Source organism: Acipenser ruthenus, chromosome 2, assembly GCF_902713425.1.
Source record: "Acipenser ruthenus chromosome 2, fAciRut3.2 maternal haplotype, whole genome shotgun sequence".
Lineage (NCBI taxonomy): Eukaryota > Metazoa > Chordata > Actinopteri > Acipenseriformes > Acipenseridae > Acipenser > Acipenser ruthenus.
The window spans coordinates 35,991,719-36,009,571 of NC_081190.1; the positions used below are offsets into that span (position 1 = coordinate 35,991,719).

General features: G+C 38.4%; 1 protein-coding gene across 3 annotated transcripts in view; it reads left to right on the forward strand.

The window, feature by feature from the left end:
* Positions 1-17,853, forward strand: part of LOC117408791 (netrin receptor DCC-like) — a 278,589-nt gene that overhangs the window by 168,536 nt on the left and 92,200 nt on the right. For all 3 annotated transcript variants that reach the window (XM_058995095.1, XM_058995102.1, XM_058995112.1), the window contains exons 6-7: positions 5,689-5,843; positions 7,046-7,166. In XM_058995095.1, coding sequence (XP_058851078.1) covers positions 5,689-5,843; positions 7,046-7,166 — 276 coding nt within the window. The remainder of the gene's footprint in view (positions 1-5,688; positions 5,844-7,045; positions 7,167-17,853) is intronic.

Here is a 17,853-nt window from a genome sequence, read left to right on the forward strand (position 1 = left end):
TTTCATACAGAGGGGAGGGTAAATCCCAACAAGGTTGATTTATTTACTGTACCTTATAACTGCTCTTATCTGTAATGAGATATTTTATAATGTGATACTTTGTAAAGTGATATTTTGTAACAATTGTAAGTTGCCCTGAATAAGGGGTGTCTGCTATTAAATAAATAAATAAATAAATAAATAAATAAATAAATGCATTATTATTATTATTATTATTAATAATAATAATAATAATAATAATAATAATAATAATAATAATAACAATAATAATAATAATAATAATAATAATAATAATAATAATAATAATGATGATGATTTGATTCTTATAAGTGGACCGATATGATTACAATTAGCAAAAGCATTGCCTCCACACATCAGCAGTTTAAATACAGTATACAAACGTCAATGGTGTTCAATCACTGAGGACAATACATCATAACAATCAAAACAAGTCCTCGTGGATAAGCAGCTTGTTATATGATCACGGTTATGTTTACTCAAAGCTGCAGAATCCTATTTTACGACAGTATACTTGAGAAGCGATCGTCTCTTGACAGTGCCTAGTTTAACTGCTGTGCGGTGTTATGTGTAATGGCCTTTGAATTAAAATGACATTACAGTAGTCAGGGTTCGAGATTAACCATGGCCCGGCAGCCCGGGGCCGGTAGAGATCGCAGTTTGGCCTGTAGTTATGAAGCACCACAGGCCCGGCTGGGCCGGTTACATTTAACTAGTATAATATATATAGTGCACATGGCTTCCGTTTCATAAATCCAGGAAAACTGGCCAGTGTGCCAAAAAACCTGAAAAGTAATTTACAAACCATTTTTTAAAAACATAACTATGAACTAATCCTAACTTTCATATTCGTTGTACAGTCAGAATCTGAGACTGCGTACCGAAGTGCTGTGTTGCTGGTACTCGTTCCCGCAACATGGCATATCTTTTACAAATCAGGTTTTCTACAATTAAGCAAACAATAAGCCAAAAGGAAAGCGATGAAAGCAATAAATCATAAAGAAAGTAATTATGAAAAAAAAATGAAGACGAACATTTCGAGTGGAGGCTTCATCTGGCTTCATTATGACAGTGACAAAAAAGTAATGTCCTGCCTTGTTTGGCGTCAGTTTCCCAGACTTGCAGATAAAACAGCAGCTTTATTTGTTGTGAATTCAAAATTTCGTTTACATCATATCCAGTCTCACAGTAAGATGTCCTGATCGACACCCAGATACACGATCGAATTGTCTAACTTTTTTATTTGGGATCCGATGTGTTCAGGTTAAAAATGCCATTCACAATCTTTCCAGGACTCGTTGGTATCACTCAGCAAGATTGGCGCTGACTTGGGAGGGCTACACAAGCGACAACGCTCTGAGAAGGATTGTTATTATTTTGTATTATGAATATTGTTTTAATAGTGTTTTAATAGTTTTAATAGTGTTTGTTAGATCTTTGTGTATTTGATTACCCAAACTCTGGTCCCTTACGCTAAAAGGCAAATGCCTGTGAACAAGCAGACAGCATAACAGTGTAAGCCGGCAAAGTTTAGCCAGGTTCACAAAGTGTACAAACAATGTCCAAGATGAGATTTCTTTGTTCAATACCCTATTTCCTTAGGCACAAGTGTTTACTGAATAAAAATACAGAACTCAATGAGCAGCAACATCACAGCTCATAGCTCTTCCAATTAAAGCAACAGTAGCATAATATTCTGCAAACCACCAAATAATATATATATTTTTTTGCTGTAGTGTATTCAGAATAAAATAAAACTTATAGCAATCTAAATATTCTACATCTGTTTAATTCTAAGAAATAATATTTATAAAATAATCTTAATAGTGTAAATATTGTAACCTGGCCAAAACAATAGAAAATACATTCCAACATTACAATAGTTTTACATTACTAATTACAACTAGCCATCAAGTACTGACATCAGATGAATCTAAGTCAAGTTACTTTGTTTATTCAATAACCTGTAAATAATTCAAAATAAGGACACCTGGTTGTACTTTTAATGGTCACTACAAATATTTTTTTTATTTTCGTTTAATCGTGTAATCGACTACACTGACCCATCCCTAATTAGGATTATTATAATTCAGTTTTAGTGTTGCTGTGACCATAAGGTATCAGCTCAGTTACATGTTTGCTTGTGAAAACATGAGTATCATTTGTACACATACATTTTCAAATCTTGAATACAGTATTTTCATTTTCTGACAAGCACACAAATGTGTGCATGTTAAATGGCTTTAGTATATATTGAAAGGCTTCGTTTAGCCACTTTATTTTGAGATGTGGGCTCTCTCTGGTTACTATACACAGTTAGAAACGTACTGAAAATAAAAACCATCATGAAATAATATATAAATATATTGGGCCAGATAAAATTGCATCCGGGCAAGTAAAAACAGTAGCTCAGTGGCCCAAGGGGCCAGTAGTTAAAAATCAAAACATAGAGCCCTGTACAGTATTTTATTGTTAGGACTACTTTTGTGGCTTGCTTTTTTTTCAGTTGCAATGCAAATCTCACAGTTTTTCACTAAGCAGAGATGCAAAGCTCTGCAATCCTCCCCCCCGCTCCTCACCACACCACTACACAATCCCACTCCCTCTACATGCACAGCACACAGTAACAGTGCTGTACTCAGTATGTATTCAATGAATGCGTCTTCACTTTATTAAAACCATTTTTCACTTACAGAGAACAAAAAAAAAAATACCGACACAATTATTATTTATTTCTTAGCAGACGCCCTTATCCAGGGCGACTTACAATTGTTACAAGATATCACATTATACATTATTTCACATTATACAGATATCACATTATTTTTACATACAATTACTCATTTATACAGTTGGGTTTTTACTGGAGCAATCTAGGTAAGGTACCTTGCTCAAGGGTATAACAGCAGTGTCCCCCACTGGGGATTGAACCCACAACCCTCCGGTCAAGAGTCCAGAGCCCTAACCACTACTCCACACTGCTGCCCTGCGGTGGTGCAGTCCCTGTTTGATTACAAACTTGACCAATGTTCCCTGGATCATTGCATGATCCACAACCTTTTTAACCTCCTTTTCAAGGAAATGGAGGAGGTTAAAATCATTGAAGCTCCTGTACAGTAGGCCATTCCTCAAGATGGGACGATTGCCTCGTCATCATCAGAGTCAACCTCTGCATCGTTGTCGGGGTTCACTTCAAACTGGTCCCTGACCTCAATCACTGTGTCCTCATCAGAGATGAGTTGTGTCATAAAAGCATTGTCATCGATGTCTGTACAGTCTTCGAATTTTGTGGGCATCGAGTTCTCTTGGTGTCTCAACTACAATTGCTTCCTCCATGTGTGCTATGACCAGACCTCTTTTTTTCCAGCAATTCCGGATTGTTGAACCACTGTCGTCAGACCTGGTGTTTGCAAGCATTAGAATGGCATTTAAAAGACCTTCCTGGCAATTTCCACAGCAGTAGCTTTGTTGTTCTCAATGTGGTGCAACACTGTGTGAGCCATTTGCTTGCAAATGTACGTATTGGCAGTTTGTATAATTCCCTGATCACATGACTGAAGGATAGAAGTTGTGTTCTTTGGGAGGAATTCAAGTCGACTGTTCCTCAGTGCCACATCTTTCCTCACGTGGGCTGTGGAGTTGTCCACAAGAAGCTAAATCTTTCTTCTTTCTAGGCCCAACTTTTGATCCCAGTCCTTCAGCCACTCACCAAATAGGTAACCCATCATCCAGGCAGATGCATTGGCAGTGTAGCGGAGTGGAAGATGTCTCGCATTTTTAAAACACAGTGGGTTTTGACTTTTCCCGATGACAAAAAGGTTATTTTTCTTACCAGTCATGGAGCAGATAAACAACATGGTGATTTTTTCTTTTGACTTCTTTCCTCCTTTTTTAAAGGTGAGAGTGCCATCAGGCAGGGCTTGAAAGTAAATTCCACCTTCATCTACATTCCAAATGTCTACTTCACGTCTCATTTCGATCCACTCATTTTCTAACCATTCTTCACGTGAGCCAATGTCTGCGGCTTCTCCATGCATTTTCTTAAAATCAATCCCCTCTTGTTTTTTAAAGCGCTGAAACCAGCCAGTGCTGGCCTTGAAGTTGATAAGCCCCAGGGATACCACCAGTTCTTCTGCTTTCTGCATCACCAACGGTCCACTCAGGGGGGCATTTCTCTCTCTGGCATTTCTGATCCACTTCACAAGTGCCGCCTCAACCATAGGTGCCTTCCCTAACTGCATTCTTTTTCTGTCTCCTTCGTTTTGTATGATGCTCTCCCTGTCTGAGAATCTTTGACAGTGTAGGTTGTGGAAAGCCCAATATCTGAGCTGCATCTCTTTGACTGGTCTTCGGAATACTGTCGTAGGACTCCAGCAGATGGTATTTTTCATCCGCAGAAAGCGTCTTTCTTTTTCCTGCCACGTCGACTCACACTTAAACTGCACGACTTGCTTTTTTTCTACTGGGAGTCGCTGCGGACCAGGGATTATACTGGATACACGCTGTGTACGTGCCTAATCACGCGAGATGTGAACAAATTCAAAAACAGCTTTATTGGCTGTACACGTCATTGCACTTGATACAGTATAGTATTACATGCAGTCAGTTTGCCCACAAATTATTTTTATAAGTGGATTGCTTGATTCTTACAAGCAGAATATTTTACATTGGTTAGTATAGGAATGATTTGGTCCCAGTGGTTTTGATTGCTGTATGCGGTTGATTCTTATCAGTAATTCTTATAAATGGAGCGCACTGTATATGCATGTGGGTCAATCTTGAAAACACAATTTCATTTAAGATGACTTTAACAATATTGTCAGAAATGGACAAAAAGTCTGTAAAGGTCAAAGGGTTGATCACATTTCTTGATTAGCCCTTACTTGGAAATGTTTCAGAAAAAGGAAGAAAATTGTCGCCTGTTACTATTAATGATCATACCAGTAGCTGTGGTTCAGGTGCCATCACATACACAAATAAAATCCAAACATAGAGACCAGTTTAAATCTAAATTATTCATATAATCATTTTTTCATTTGTGAAGTCAGGCAACACTTGGCATGCTCTACATACATGTGTTCTGATTTTCCAGAAGTTATTATTTTTTTAATGCATTCATTTATTTATTTGTATCACTTCATCTGAGGACTGGGTGAAGCTTCCTATTTTTATGCTAAGCTTAGTCCAAATTAAAGAAACATTAAAAAAAAAATTGTACTATTGATTTTTCAACAAGTTGGATTTTCTGTTCCACGGCTCCTTAGATAGAGTATATGGAGGCTCTGAAGCAGTGCATTATGGGTATCAAAGGAAACACTGTTGCTTCCAATTCTTCCTCAGCAGGCAGGATAATACAAATACATAGCTGGAAAAATAGTTTCCAAACACTGACTATTAAATGACAATGAAAAGGGTATTTCCATATCAGGGTCCACAGAGACACACGCCAGTTCGAAACTATTAGCATTGTATACAGAGAGAGTGGTTTGCATTTTCTCCATATGGATTTTTCATCCATGACTGATCCCTAAATAGTCTGTTTAGAAAGGTCTGCTTGAACTGCTTTCCAATTTTCTTTTGCTTGTTGTCCTTTCTAAATATATATTTCTCTCTCTCTCTCTCTCTCTCTCTCTCTCTCTCTCTCTCTCTCTCTCTCTCTCTTTCTGGCAGTACCTCCGAGGTTTCTGAATTACCCCTCTAACCTCTACGCCTATGAAAGTATGGATATTGAGTTGGAATGTGCTGTCACAGGAAAGCCTGCACCTACCGTTCGGTGGGTTAAGAATGGAGAAGTGGTTATCCCAAGTGACTACTTTCAGATTGTGGTAAGTATATCAACGTTTCAGAAATATGACTCAGACATTAAAGACTGGTTTGTGAAGCTAGGGATCTATTAATCCAAACAGGTCTGTTATCAAACAAGTCCCCAATGTGGTAGGAAAACAAACTTTAAAAACTAAAATTATTGCAGTAATGATCTTTCAACCCATTAGAGCGCAGGACCTTGTTCTAACCAGGCCCTTAATTATTTAAATAAGCTGTCCAGAGTATTGTTCTAACCAAGTCTTCAAATGTTTAATTAAACCAAATAAAGGTTTTTAATTAGGTAATTATAAAACTCTGGGACCATCTCAGCCAATCAAGTTCCAAGTAGAGCGGTCATTATCTAAGGGTAGATGCCCTCTAAAACTTCTGGAAACTTGCTTTGAATGGCAACTCAGATTGAAAGCGATTCAGTCCTAAATATAAAACACATTTTAAAAAGGTTCTCGAACACAAAAACATGTGTTCAGTTTATAAAAGCAATACTATACTTTGCAGGGACATTACTTGCACATAACTGATCTGTGGCCATGGTCACTTATCTAGCACAGTGATTGGCAAAGTTGGCCGTTTTAGTCCTGTTTTTTTTTTTTTTCAACCCTGTTCTAAATGCTTGAATTAAACCCCCCATCCCTAAAGTATTTAATTGTTTCATTGTATCTGTTAACCATGGATTGGAATGACCCTCCAGGACCGTGATTGGGAACCCCTGATCTAGCAGGTAGTAGTCTGTGTTGGGACCAGGTCCTGGTTTGGAATGGGCTGAAAGAGGCACAGGTACCTCTGCCTTCCAGTGTAGGTCATCAGTTTAATCATTAAAACATTTGTTTTGTAAGATTTGTTTTTAGAAGGTTTGAACAACCATTACCTGAATAATATTCTCATCTAAAGGTTAGACTGTGTGAGGCGTGAATCAGAGATTCATTCTGACAAGTCATTAAAATTGAAAACATCTTTCAGTGCAGCCCAATTTATTATTACATTTATTTGGTGTATTATTAAATCTTTTTTTTTTAGCATAGAGGACTCTTTGTTCAAAAAGTAAGAAGACAAAGTACTCAGGTCATTCTAAAAAAAAAAAAAATAGTTGCCTGATAAAAGCTATATAATTACAAATCGTAAAAAAATAAATAAATAAATAAATAAAAGGGGCCCTTTTAAGTAAGATGTTTTAAACCGTAGTATTTTTTTCAATGACTCTTAGGGTGGCAGCAGCCTTCACATCCTGGGTCTAGTAAAATCGGATGAGGGATTCTATCAGTGTGTTGCAGAGAACGATGCAGGGAATGTGCAAGCCATTGCCCAGCTTATCATCCAGGAACCCGGTAAGTGATTTTCTACTAAACTTTACAGTACAATACATCTAATTTCCAATTAGATAACAAGAGATGGCTATATACTATACAGCCACACAGTAGGAACATTTTTTAAAATGCAGATCACATTCACTTTTCTTTTATCCTCAAATAACACCTCTCAATGTTCAAAATATGTAGCATAGAACTCTCCTATTGGTGAAGACTCTGTAGTTGTAACGGCTTTGGGAAGAATGTTCTCTTTTGCTAAATTAGAGGTCATCTTTTAGGCTACTTCGTGGGTTGGGTGGATGGTAGGATGATTAATATAGGTGTGTGTGCTAAAGTACCAGTTCACATGTCAGGGCTTAAGATCTGTTAACAGTCTAGATGAACAGTAAAGTCTGGGTTATCTTTTCAGTTTGATAAAGACCTTATTCATATTACTGTAAAAGTGATCTTGGTAAAGCTTTTGAAAGTCTTGGCAATAATTTGGAAGTTAAGTATGCTTGTGGCCGTCTGTACGTCTTGAGGACACTGGGCACTGACACCACATGTGCTAATTGTTCATTGATTCTTTACAGAAACAAGACCTCAATGTTAAATTGACCATAAAATGAAAGCATGTTGGGAGCTCGGGGCTAGATTCACAGGGTTGCTGACAATATTTGTACATATCCGATAGACCCCTAGAACCAACTAGATCAGATATGTAGTTCCTTGCTTGTTTTATAACAATAACATTATTTGATTCCTTTCTGTAAATTGGCTCTTGCACTTGATCCCAAGTAGGTCTTGCATGAAATCTAAATTAAAGGACTGCTTAACTTGCTATCAGTGACTATAACAAGCTATTCAATACATTGTGAAGAATATCATTACCATCTGCACACATGGTATGTGAAAACTGTGTTTTTTATGCTCCTTTAAGCTACAATTGATTACTATTGAGGCGATGGGTTGTCTACATTTCCAGTCAAGTAGGTTGTCTCTGGCTAGGGTTGAGTTATCACAAATAAACAATGCTATACCCATCGCCTCAACAATAATCAGTTGTATCTTAAACTTTAAATGAGTAAATTATGTCATTATTTTTGAAAAAATTGTTTAGTTCCTTGCAAAGACTCTCCACCCACCTTTTCCTCTGCTCACCCACATATTGATTATATGCTGCATGTTTTGTTTCGTAGTGGCGTTTAACATTACAGTCTTTCATGACTCAAATTGACTGTTTGCACAGAAGACAGAGAGGTTTGCCCTCTCTGTCTGAAATGTTCGAAGCTCTTCTTGTACTTTTAGTTTTCTTCCCGCTGCTGCCTTGCTTGTGTAGCAGAGTTCACTATCTCACAAACTGGCAAGCATGTAGAAACTGCTGTCTCAGTCTGTCATTAGTGTTCATGCGTAGTATGTGCAAAAATATATTCCTATATTATTATGCAAGTTCCTCTCCTGCCTGCCTGCCTGCCTGCCTGCCTGCTGCTTAATAGCAACAAACCTTTTGGGCACCTCTGCTGTAAAGGCTGCTGGAAATCAAGTGCTTGGCAGCTGCTCAGTTCATTGCGGGCCACATATGGTTCAATTGGAGAGACGCTGTGGGCTGCATTAAAGGGGTTGTTGGGCACACTAGATTTAGGTGAAGAAATTGGTATGCATAAATAGTATAAAAACTAATTTATGTTTATTGTAAGACATAGCCCACATATTACCATAATATAACTCAACAGTCCTTGATGTAAATTTAAAACACTCTATTTTGTGACATGAAGACATATGTTGTGTTCATTGCTATAACATAATCCGATAAATCTTGACATAAATTTAACACATACAAATTCCCAGGTTGAGCTTCACCATCATAATCGATCGATTTGATTAGGATCAGAGTTTGTATCCTGGACCTCCGTTAAAGTTGCTCTTATCTCTAAAAGAACCCTAGTGAGTAAATACAGTATTAATTGTGCTCACCAGTCTATGCTTTAGTCATGCTTGCCATGGGATTGAGAACTGTTTTCTGAGGTCAAAAGAAGTGGCTTGGGAACCAATCAGGATGAGCTGGAGGGTATCACTGTAACTGTCTTCATTCTCCTTTGGAGATGATGGATTACTTTTGCCCTGATTTTTAATTACTTTTCAAACAATGCAAACCTCATCCCCAAGGATCTCACAAAGGGCAGCATGCACAGATGGCAGCAAAACTTGTTCTGAGCAATTTAAGTGGTAGGACTGACCGCAAACAGAGGAGCATAGCCCTCGCAGTTTGAAATGTTGCCACTGAATGGCCACCATCTATTCCAGGCTCAGCATGTGTACTACGCTGAACAGCTGTTCAGCCTACACCCTGCGCTGACAGGCTGGGGGTTGCCCCTGGTAACCACAGCAATCTCATTCTCACAGGTCTAGACAATGACCTTTCACAGTAGCCATTTGCTGCTGGTGCAAGCATAATAAAGGATAATGGAGTTCAAGCTCTAGTGCTTCATTAAAAGTAATTATGACCTTTTCTTTGATAAAAGGCAAGAAGTCTCCACATATGTATAGCTTGATTATCTAAAACAAGTACAATTAATTACCAAGGTGAAATTGAAAAGGATGCAAGCATGTTTGAAAAGGCAGTGGAATTTTGCAACTATATCCATCTCTGTCTTTCAGTAAGTACAAAGAAATGTATTCTTCTGAGAGTGTGGCTTTTTTTAATAAAGCACATCATAGGGAATACAAGCTTGACAGGCAAGTTCCGTAAAGTGTGTCTCTAAAAAGTTCCTGGTATAGATACTGAAGACCAACACTTTGGAAGTTTACCACTTATATTTTACAAAAGTAACACCTGTTATATTATATGTAAAAGACCCAATTACCAATAATAAGCTTCAGTGCTATACAACTATGCTTTTGCTTGCTGCATTTCCAATATAGCAGATGTGAATTTGATAACATTGCCATATTCTTACTAATACCAAATATGCAATCTGCGTTACTAAGCCATTGTTACAGTACATGGCGTTTTTCATCATAATACAATTTCACTATAGGAAATTAAAGCTTAAATCAATTATTTCCACATGTTAAGTATTCCTTTAAGTGGAATCCCCTTTTATGGCATGCAATAGGATGGTGTTTTGTGGTTCAGCAATGAAATACAACCTTATGCAAAGTATGCAACACTGTATGTAATAGTTATCTATGTAGCAGAAAATACTATAAAGCACTAGTACTGTATTGTCAAAAAGCTGCTGTACTTACTTTTAAATAAGACATGAAAAGCAAGCAATATATAGTTTAAATGTAAAGTTTGTACCCATTGTATAATATCCTCAGAAAAATAATTGGGTGCATAATAGTTAAATGAATTTGCTCCTGTATCATTAATTTCTTTAGCATCCCCTCTGAATGGTTTATGTCACAAGCACTGCACAGTAAATAATATACATTTAATTCCAGTAGCATTTTAAATAGCAAAAATCATTTGTATAGAAAAAACACACATTTGAATCCCTCTTTTGAAATAGCACACAGATTAATTAAATAGTTCCGACTACCTTTAACTTCAATTAGCACCTCACCTGTTTTCAAGCTTTAGTGTTTTTAAAAGGCGATTTTTTAACTGAACAATGTGACTTAGAAGTCCCTCTGGCTCCCATATACCCTGTTCAGTGCTGACCTCAAATTTCAAGTTCGGTCTTCTTTGTGCATCGATCATTTTCAAGACAGTTGTTCCTTCACCAGAAGATCTTTATTGACTTTAGTGACTTCTCAGACGACTCTTGCTGGCTGGTGGAGTTAATTTAGTAGTTTTGGGTTCTGTCGATTCTCAGCTCTACAGCGGGAAGGTAGATGTATTAAGTTATTGTACTTGCACCCTTGGATGGCGGATGTGTTTGTTATATTAGTGAAACACATGCTAAGAAAGAAAATGCTGATGCTTAGGAACAGCAATCACCCCACACTGGTCCATTTATTTTACATCTCTGTCTCACAGGGAAAACAAAAGAGAAACATAAATGTCTCACTGGAATCACAAACAGCGTGACTCCAGATTATTGGAAACCTCTATCCTCATTTTGTTTTTTTTTTTAACTTTCACAGCTCAGCCGAGGAACAGATCAAGCAGCTGCTGGCAAATACTCTTGCCAGCAGAGGGGGCTCTAATGTATTTCCTTTTAAAGCAATCCCTTAAAGACAAGACTGTTTTTTTAAACATCATTCTTAAATTATATTTTCATGTTAAGGCCATCAAACACTTGGTCAATATTGTATACAACTTTAACATACAAAAAATATTAAATTAACTTGTGCATTTCTTATTGTACCTTGCCCATTAACTATTTATCTTTGATAATTAAAACAAAAACACGTTATGCATATTTACGTTAATAACATAACATTACTGAGTAAAACAGAACATGTACTGTATACGTTAAAATTACAAACGGCAAGTAGGTTTATACTTTTTAAATTAATAAAAGTGAAAACATTTTCTCAAAACCCACTTACCAACGCTTACTGAACCAGTTCTGTTGTATAACTCTGATGCAACAGAAAGTGTTGCATCTTTAGACTACAAGAAATATTTCATATAAATCTTCCAAATCATCCATATAAAAAAGATTCCATTGAAAGCCTATGGCAGCCTGGAAATGGTGGCATGGCAGTATTGATAGATTATGGATGAAGGAAATACTGCAGGTTGATTTTGTGGGTACTATTGCTTCCTTTTTTAGGTTGACTGAAAACTCAAAAAGCTTCCATGAATACAGTAGCAACTTCTAGCAAGACTACATTAAACCTGTTGACATCTGAGACCACCATGTAAACCAGTGTGCCAAAAACTCAGATCTGTACATTTAAATTGTATTTACACCAATTCTATTAGAACCAATAGAAAACTATTTAGCTACAAAATGCTGCATACATTTAGTACCAAGATGTGCCTTGCCTCTAAAGCACAGGACACATTGACCGCTCTGTAATCCCATGAATAAAATTGCCTCTCAATTAAACACTCAAAAATCATTAAAACCTATGATTTATGTGGCGGTTGCTGAACAGCACACAGATATACTAATTGGTGAATGCCAATTAGCACTGCCTATGCTTTACATGAAGAACAGAGTCCTCTACAGCACAAGGAGGACTTAATATAGATTGTTTGTGTAAACTAGACAACACCATTGCTGCCAGCACTAACTAAAAACAGCTGAGTCCCTCATTACAAATGTTTTACTTCTCTTGTCTCATTTGTCTTTTTAAAACAGATGTTTTAAATCCTGAAGCATAACGCAGTGTCAAGACACATACCACTTTAAAGATATGTCATCCCACTCATCTGTCACATCAGTGTATCTACTTCATAAATGACAGGAGTTTCTCACTCTGCTTTTATGTAAACATCTTTGCCTAATATGCAGATCATAATTCCTTAGTAATGTAAGTGCTCATGTAAATAAATGATAGGAGTAAACACGTGAAAATAAAAAATGTTGACAGCCAAGCAACCAAATGCAGTTGCTTTAAATAATTATGCTGCAGGCTGTGTATTACTTTGGGCAAATCTGATTTGTTAAAGTGAGAGCAATGCTGCTTCAGATTATGAATGTGTCTTAATGCTGTTGTCAACATATTAAGCTTTCCTTGCTGGGGAAAATCCCAGAATAAGGCATAGAAACTGAATTCCGTTTAACCTAAATTAGTACCAGATATCATGTCTTCAAATGAAAATACACGTTTCCGATAACATGTTTCTTTTAAAACTGCACATTTGAGATGCATGTAATGGAAAGGCAAAAGGGCTAAGATTTATGGAATTATTAGCTACAATTACTTTAACATAAATGTTAATTTGGTTTTACAACCCTTGCTAATGTTTTCTACAGACAGGCAGAAATAAATATTCCCTTTGATGACTTCTTTATTAATTTGGAGTAAGACCATTAACATGATATATTTGTAGCAAATTCAATTAAATTATGACTACATTTACAAACCACAGCCCTTTAAGAACTTGTTTAACATGAAACAATAAAACAGACACATTTTATTGTTTTTGTGGATACACTTCAAAATACATGTACATTAACATACTTGCAATGTTCTTACTTTTGTCACACTATTTAATACATTTACTTACATTAATCTGATCAGGAAAATCTCTTTGTCAAACGCATAGTCTTACTGAATGGAGATCCCCCCTCACAAACATAGAATTGTGTATTTAATTAATTGTTTACATTTATTTCTATTGGGATTGTATAAAATACAGTATTATTTATTTACACAATAACAGTATGTTTTGGGGATTCCCCCCATAAAGTGTCTAAAACCGTTGGTGTGAGTGTTTTAAAATGATTATGTTTTTTTTTCAATAGCTAAATTATACAATACAATAACCTGGGAAATAATTGAAATGGTGCTCTGGATAATATTGTAGTATAATCCTATACCATGTGGAAGAAAAGGGTTTGGAAAAAGCCAGTTGGAATTGCAGGGCAACCTTGTTAGTCTCCATTCTTGGACTCTCTTACATTACAGTATATTAAATGGTTGTAATTTTGAACCATTAACAAAGCTTAAGTAGTGGCTTATGCATCCTATATAAAACCAGCCAATGGTACCTGGTGTAAGTTTGTGGCATTTGGGCATTGCCTCTACCCCCAGAAAATAATTGTCTAAAACCCAGGTGAGACATTCCCATTGAGGAAGATAGCTAGTTTGTGTAAAGAAAAAAGTTTCAACACGGACACTTAATAGGGATGAAAACAGTCCTACATTATTCTGTGTTTGATTTTTTTCTTCCCACTCCTGGATAACCAGGCAGCCCTTTTATTATTTAATAACTGTTAAGCCATTACTAGACAGATCAACAACACAGGGGAGGTGTCGGGGGGGGGGGGGGGGGGGCCACGACGACGACATCCTTGGCATTGTGCCTGATGCAGATCAAATCCATTCAACTCATCCTGTTATACGTGTTTAATACAGACTGGATTGTTTAATATGGATTTATGTAATGAGCTCGCAAATTGATTCTGCAATGCAAGCTGATTTACAGACACCCTCTTTTAATAAGAACAAAGCAGGCACTTCTCTTTCACTATTAAAATGAAAACCCCCCACCCACCAATCACCAAATAATATTTAACATTTCAGAAGATTAGCCTTCTCTATAAGCTAACTCTCCCTTTTTATTTTACATCTGTCAGATCAAAAATGATAAGAGCAACCCTCATAGGGAAATTGGTGGAATTCTTTAGGAATGCAAATATCTTATCTCTGAGTGACAGAGAAAAATAGTCGGTCTCACCGGCAAGCTTCTCTCTCTCCTTCATTTTTTTTTTCAATACAGATTCATATTTGCTTTATTTAACAATTCATTATTTAGATGTGTGATCCAGAGATAATCTGCAAATGAAATTCTTAGGGATTCAGAGATTAATCCTGGAGGTGTCTCTCCATCCCCGTACCCCTCTGCCTTGCATGACGACCTGCTTGAGATTTAATTGTGATTGGGATTCTGGGATTCCAGATGGCAGTGCCGGTGTAGCAGTTCCAAGGCTTTTATCCCTTTGTGTTAAAAAGTCGGATTTACAATTATAATGCCTCTAATTCCCTTTTTAAAAACAAAAGCATTTTGCATTGCTCACTTTGATGCCAGAAAATATGCAAGTCAGAATAGTCATCTTTTCTTTTTTTGGTACATCCTTTTAACGAGGGACATTTTCTGTAACTTTTGCCTTTGTCGTCCACGATATTTAGTAGCTCTTTACTGAAGTGTTTGCTTGCAGCTAAAGAGGCCCAGTCCCTAATTTCTGGTGGAAGAAGGAAGTATAGAACTCTAAAAGCCTGCATTACTTCTTCCCTATTGAGCACCAACTTTCATATTTTGTGTGACAACAGCACAGAGCCCACCCCCCCAACAAACTATTTTTTTGGTGGCAAGTAGATAGATATAAAAACACAAATATACTCTCTGTTTCTCTGTTGAGCCTTAAAGCTGTAGCCACATATGAGGCACCCAAGGCACAGGCCTCGGTTAAAATCATACCAATTATTTATTTAGGCCCTGTTACATGTTGCTTTGCCGCAAAACAAAAAGAATTCCATTCCTCGTTTATATATATATATATATATATATATATATATATATATATATATTGTGAAAGAATCACACTCACCACCGTTCGTTGCCCCTTTAAAAACACCAACCCAACACACACAAATGGATTTTTAAAGCGCGGTTGCGCAATTTTTTAATAAACACAGAAACAAAAATAAACAAAACAAACACCTAGCTCTCTTTGAGCACTAACTAAACAGAACAGGAACCTAAACTAAAACAGGACAGCTAAGCTGTTTACCTGTACAAAACAAACAAAACAAAACACACAAAAAAGGCTTCACACTACCTTTCTTTTAATTACAGCTGTACCCACACCAGCACAGTCGGGCTTCTGCCCTCTTCAGCAGCCGCCTTGAGCAGACTGACTGCTTTCCTTTTAAACCCTGCACCTGGCTCCAATTTTCAATAGTAGCCAGGTGCAGGTAATGATCAATCAATAAATCAATTAAACAAAAACAATTAAACAATTAAACAAAACAAAAGTGTGCCTTCCGCACATGTTTTTCCAGCAGAGAGGTTTAACCCCCTCCCTGCCATCTCACACATCCCCCCCCATGTCTTTTCAAGACACCGGCCATACAACGGCCACCTCCCTCCACCCTTAAAAGACCACCCACCCTCAAGTCCACAAATGTCAATTTTCGCCCTCTTCCACGGGCGGGCTTGAGGGTGGGTTGGTCCCTCCGGTGTTTCCAGGGAGGGACCCAGGACCGGCGAGGAGGGACCCAGACGGCTTGTCCAGGGCGACCATAGCGCAGACCGGTGACCGGGAGCCAGGACTGACAGGCAGAGGCGTGCGCCTGTGGACCTGCGCAGCGACCTCTGGAATTCCAGGCGGAGCGCAGCACGATGCAAGGGGAGCGGAGCAATCAGCAGGGGGAACGCTAGTGACCTCTGCCCCTTGCGTAGCGACGTCTGCCTCTTGCGCAGCGACGTCTGGGATTCCAGGGGGAGTGGAGTAAGGGACCAGGTAAGCGACTGTGCCTGGCAGTGCTGCGACCTGGGAGCAAGGTCCAGCGCAGGGAGGTCTGGGCATTCCGGCCAGGTGTCCACGATGACGGGACTGGGGACCTCCCTCGGCAAACACCGGACTCAATTGCATGGATGATGGTTCTGGGAGAGGCGGCTCCTCCCCTCTGGGCTCTGGTAACGGCAGCTCCACCCCCTCTGGCTCTTGGGACGGCAGCTCCACCCCCTCTGGCTCTCGGGACGGCAGCTCCACCCCCTCTGGCTCTCGGGACGGCAGCTCCCACTTTTGTAGCAGCAGCTCCAGTTCCGTTGGCTCCCGCTCTTGTATTATCAACGGGGCCACACCCAGCTCCTGTCTCTGCCTCTCCATCTTCCTTATCTGCTCCTCCTGAGCAGCAGTGTTCTTATTAAACATCTCAATTAAATCTCTTAATATCCATTTTTGGGTCTCCAGGGGCGCCCACACTCGCTGCCACCATATGTGAAAGAATCACACTCACCACCGTTCGTTGCCCCTTTAAAAACACCAACCCAACACACACAAATGGATTTTTAAAGCGCGGTTGCGCAATTTTTTAATAAACACAGAAACAAAAATAAACAAAACAAACACCTAGCTCTCTTTGAGCACTAACTAAACAGAACAGGAACCTAAACTAAAACAGGACAGCTAAGCTGTTTACCTGTACAAAAAAACAAACAAAACAAAACACACAAAAAAGGCTTCACACTACCTTTCTTTTAATTACAGCTGTACCCACACCAGCACAGTCGGGCTTCTGCCCTCTTCAGCAGCCGCCTTGAGCAGACTGACTGCTTTCCTTTTAAACCCTGCACCTGGCTCCAATTTTCAATAGTAGCCAGGTGCAGGTAATGATCAATCAATAAATCAATTAAACAAAAACAATTAAACAATTAAACAAAACAAAAGTGTGCCTTCCGCACATGTTTTTCCAGCAGAGAGGTTTAACCCCCTCCCTGCCATCTCACAATATATATATATATATATACATTAAAAGTCCTGCTAATATCTATAGCTTCTGTGCTCTTTACTATCATTCCAGACTACAGTAACACCATGGGGTGCAAGTGCCTCTGATTTTTAATGGCTGGCTATGGCCCTGTATTATATAAATTATTTGATTCACATCTAAGAAATACAACCTTTTGACAAACAGGGAAGCTGCACAAAAAACAACAGTAAAGAATTAAACATCACAGCAAATTCCAGAGGTGCAATAATAGCTATCAGCCATGGACAAAATAATGGGTACTGTGACAGGGTAGCGTCACGGCCCAGGCTGGTTACCGGCAGGAAAGAGACCCAGAGACAGAAAGCTGCAGTTTAAGCTCTAGTGCAGTGTGGCAAAGTGGTTGCTGATTATGTACAGGTGCAGAGGTGATGCAGTGCAGGATTAAACAGACAGAGATTTGTAATCCGGTATGAAAAATAGATGTTTTATTTTTGTTATAATCCAGGTCTGGTGACCAAATAATAAACTCTGGTTATACACAGCGATGCGTAAAACACGGAGAACAGTAACAGGGATTGCAGCCCTAAACAATAAACACAGTATCTTTCTACAATATACAACCACGGTCACCAGTCCTGTGTGCGTGCTGTAGTGCTTGTTG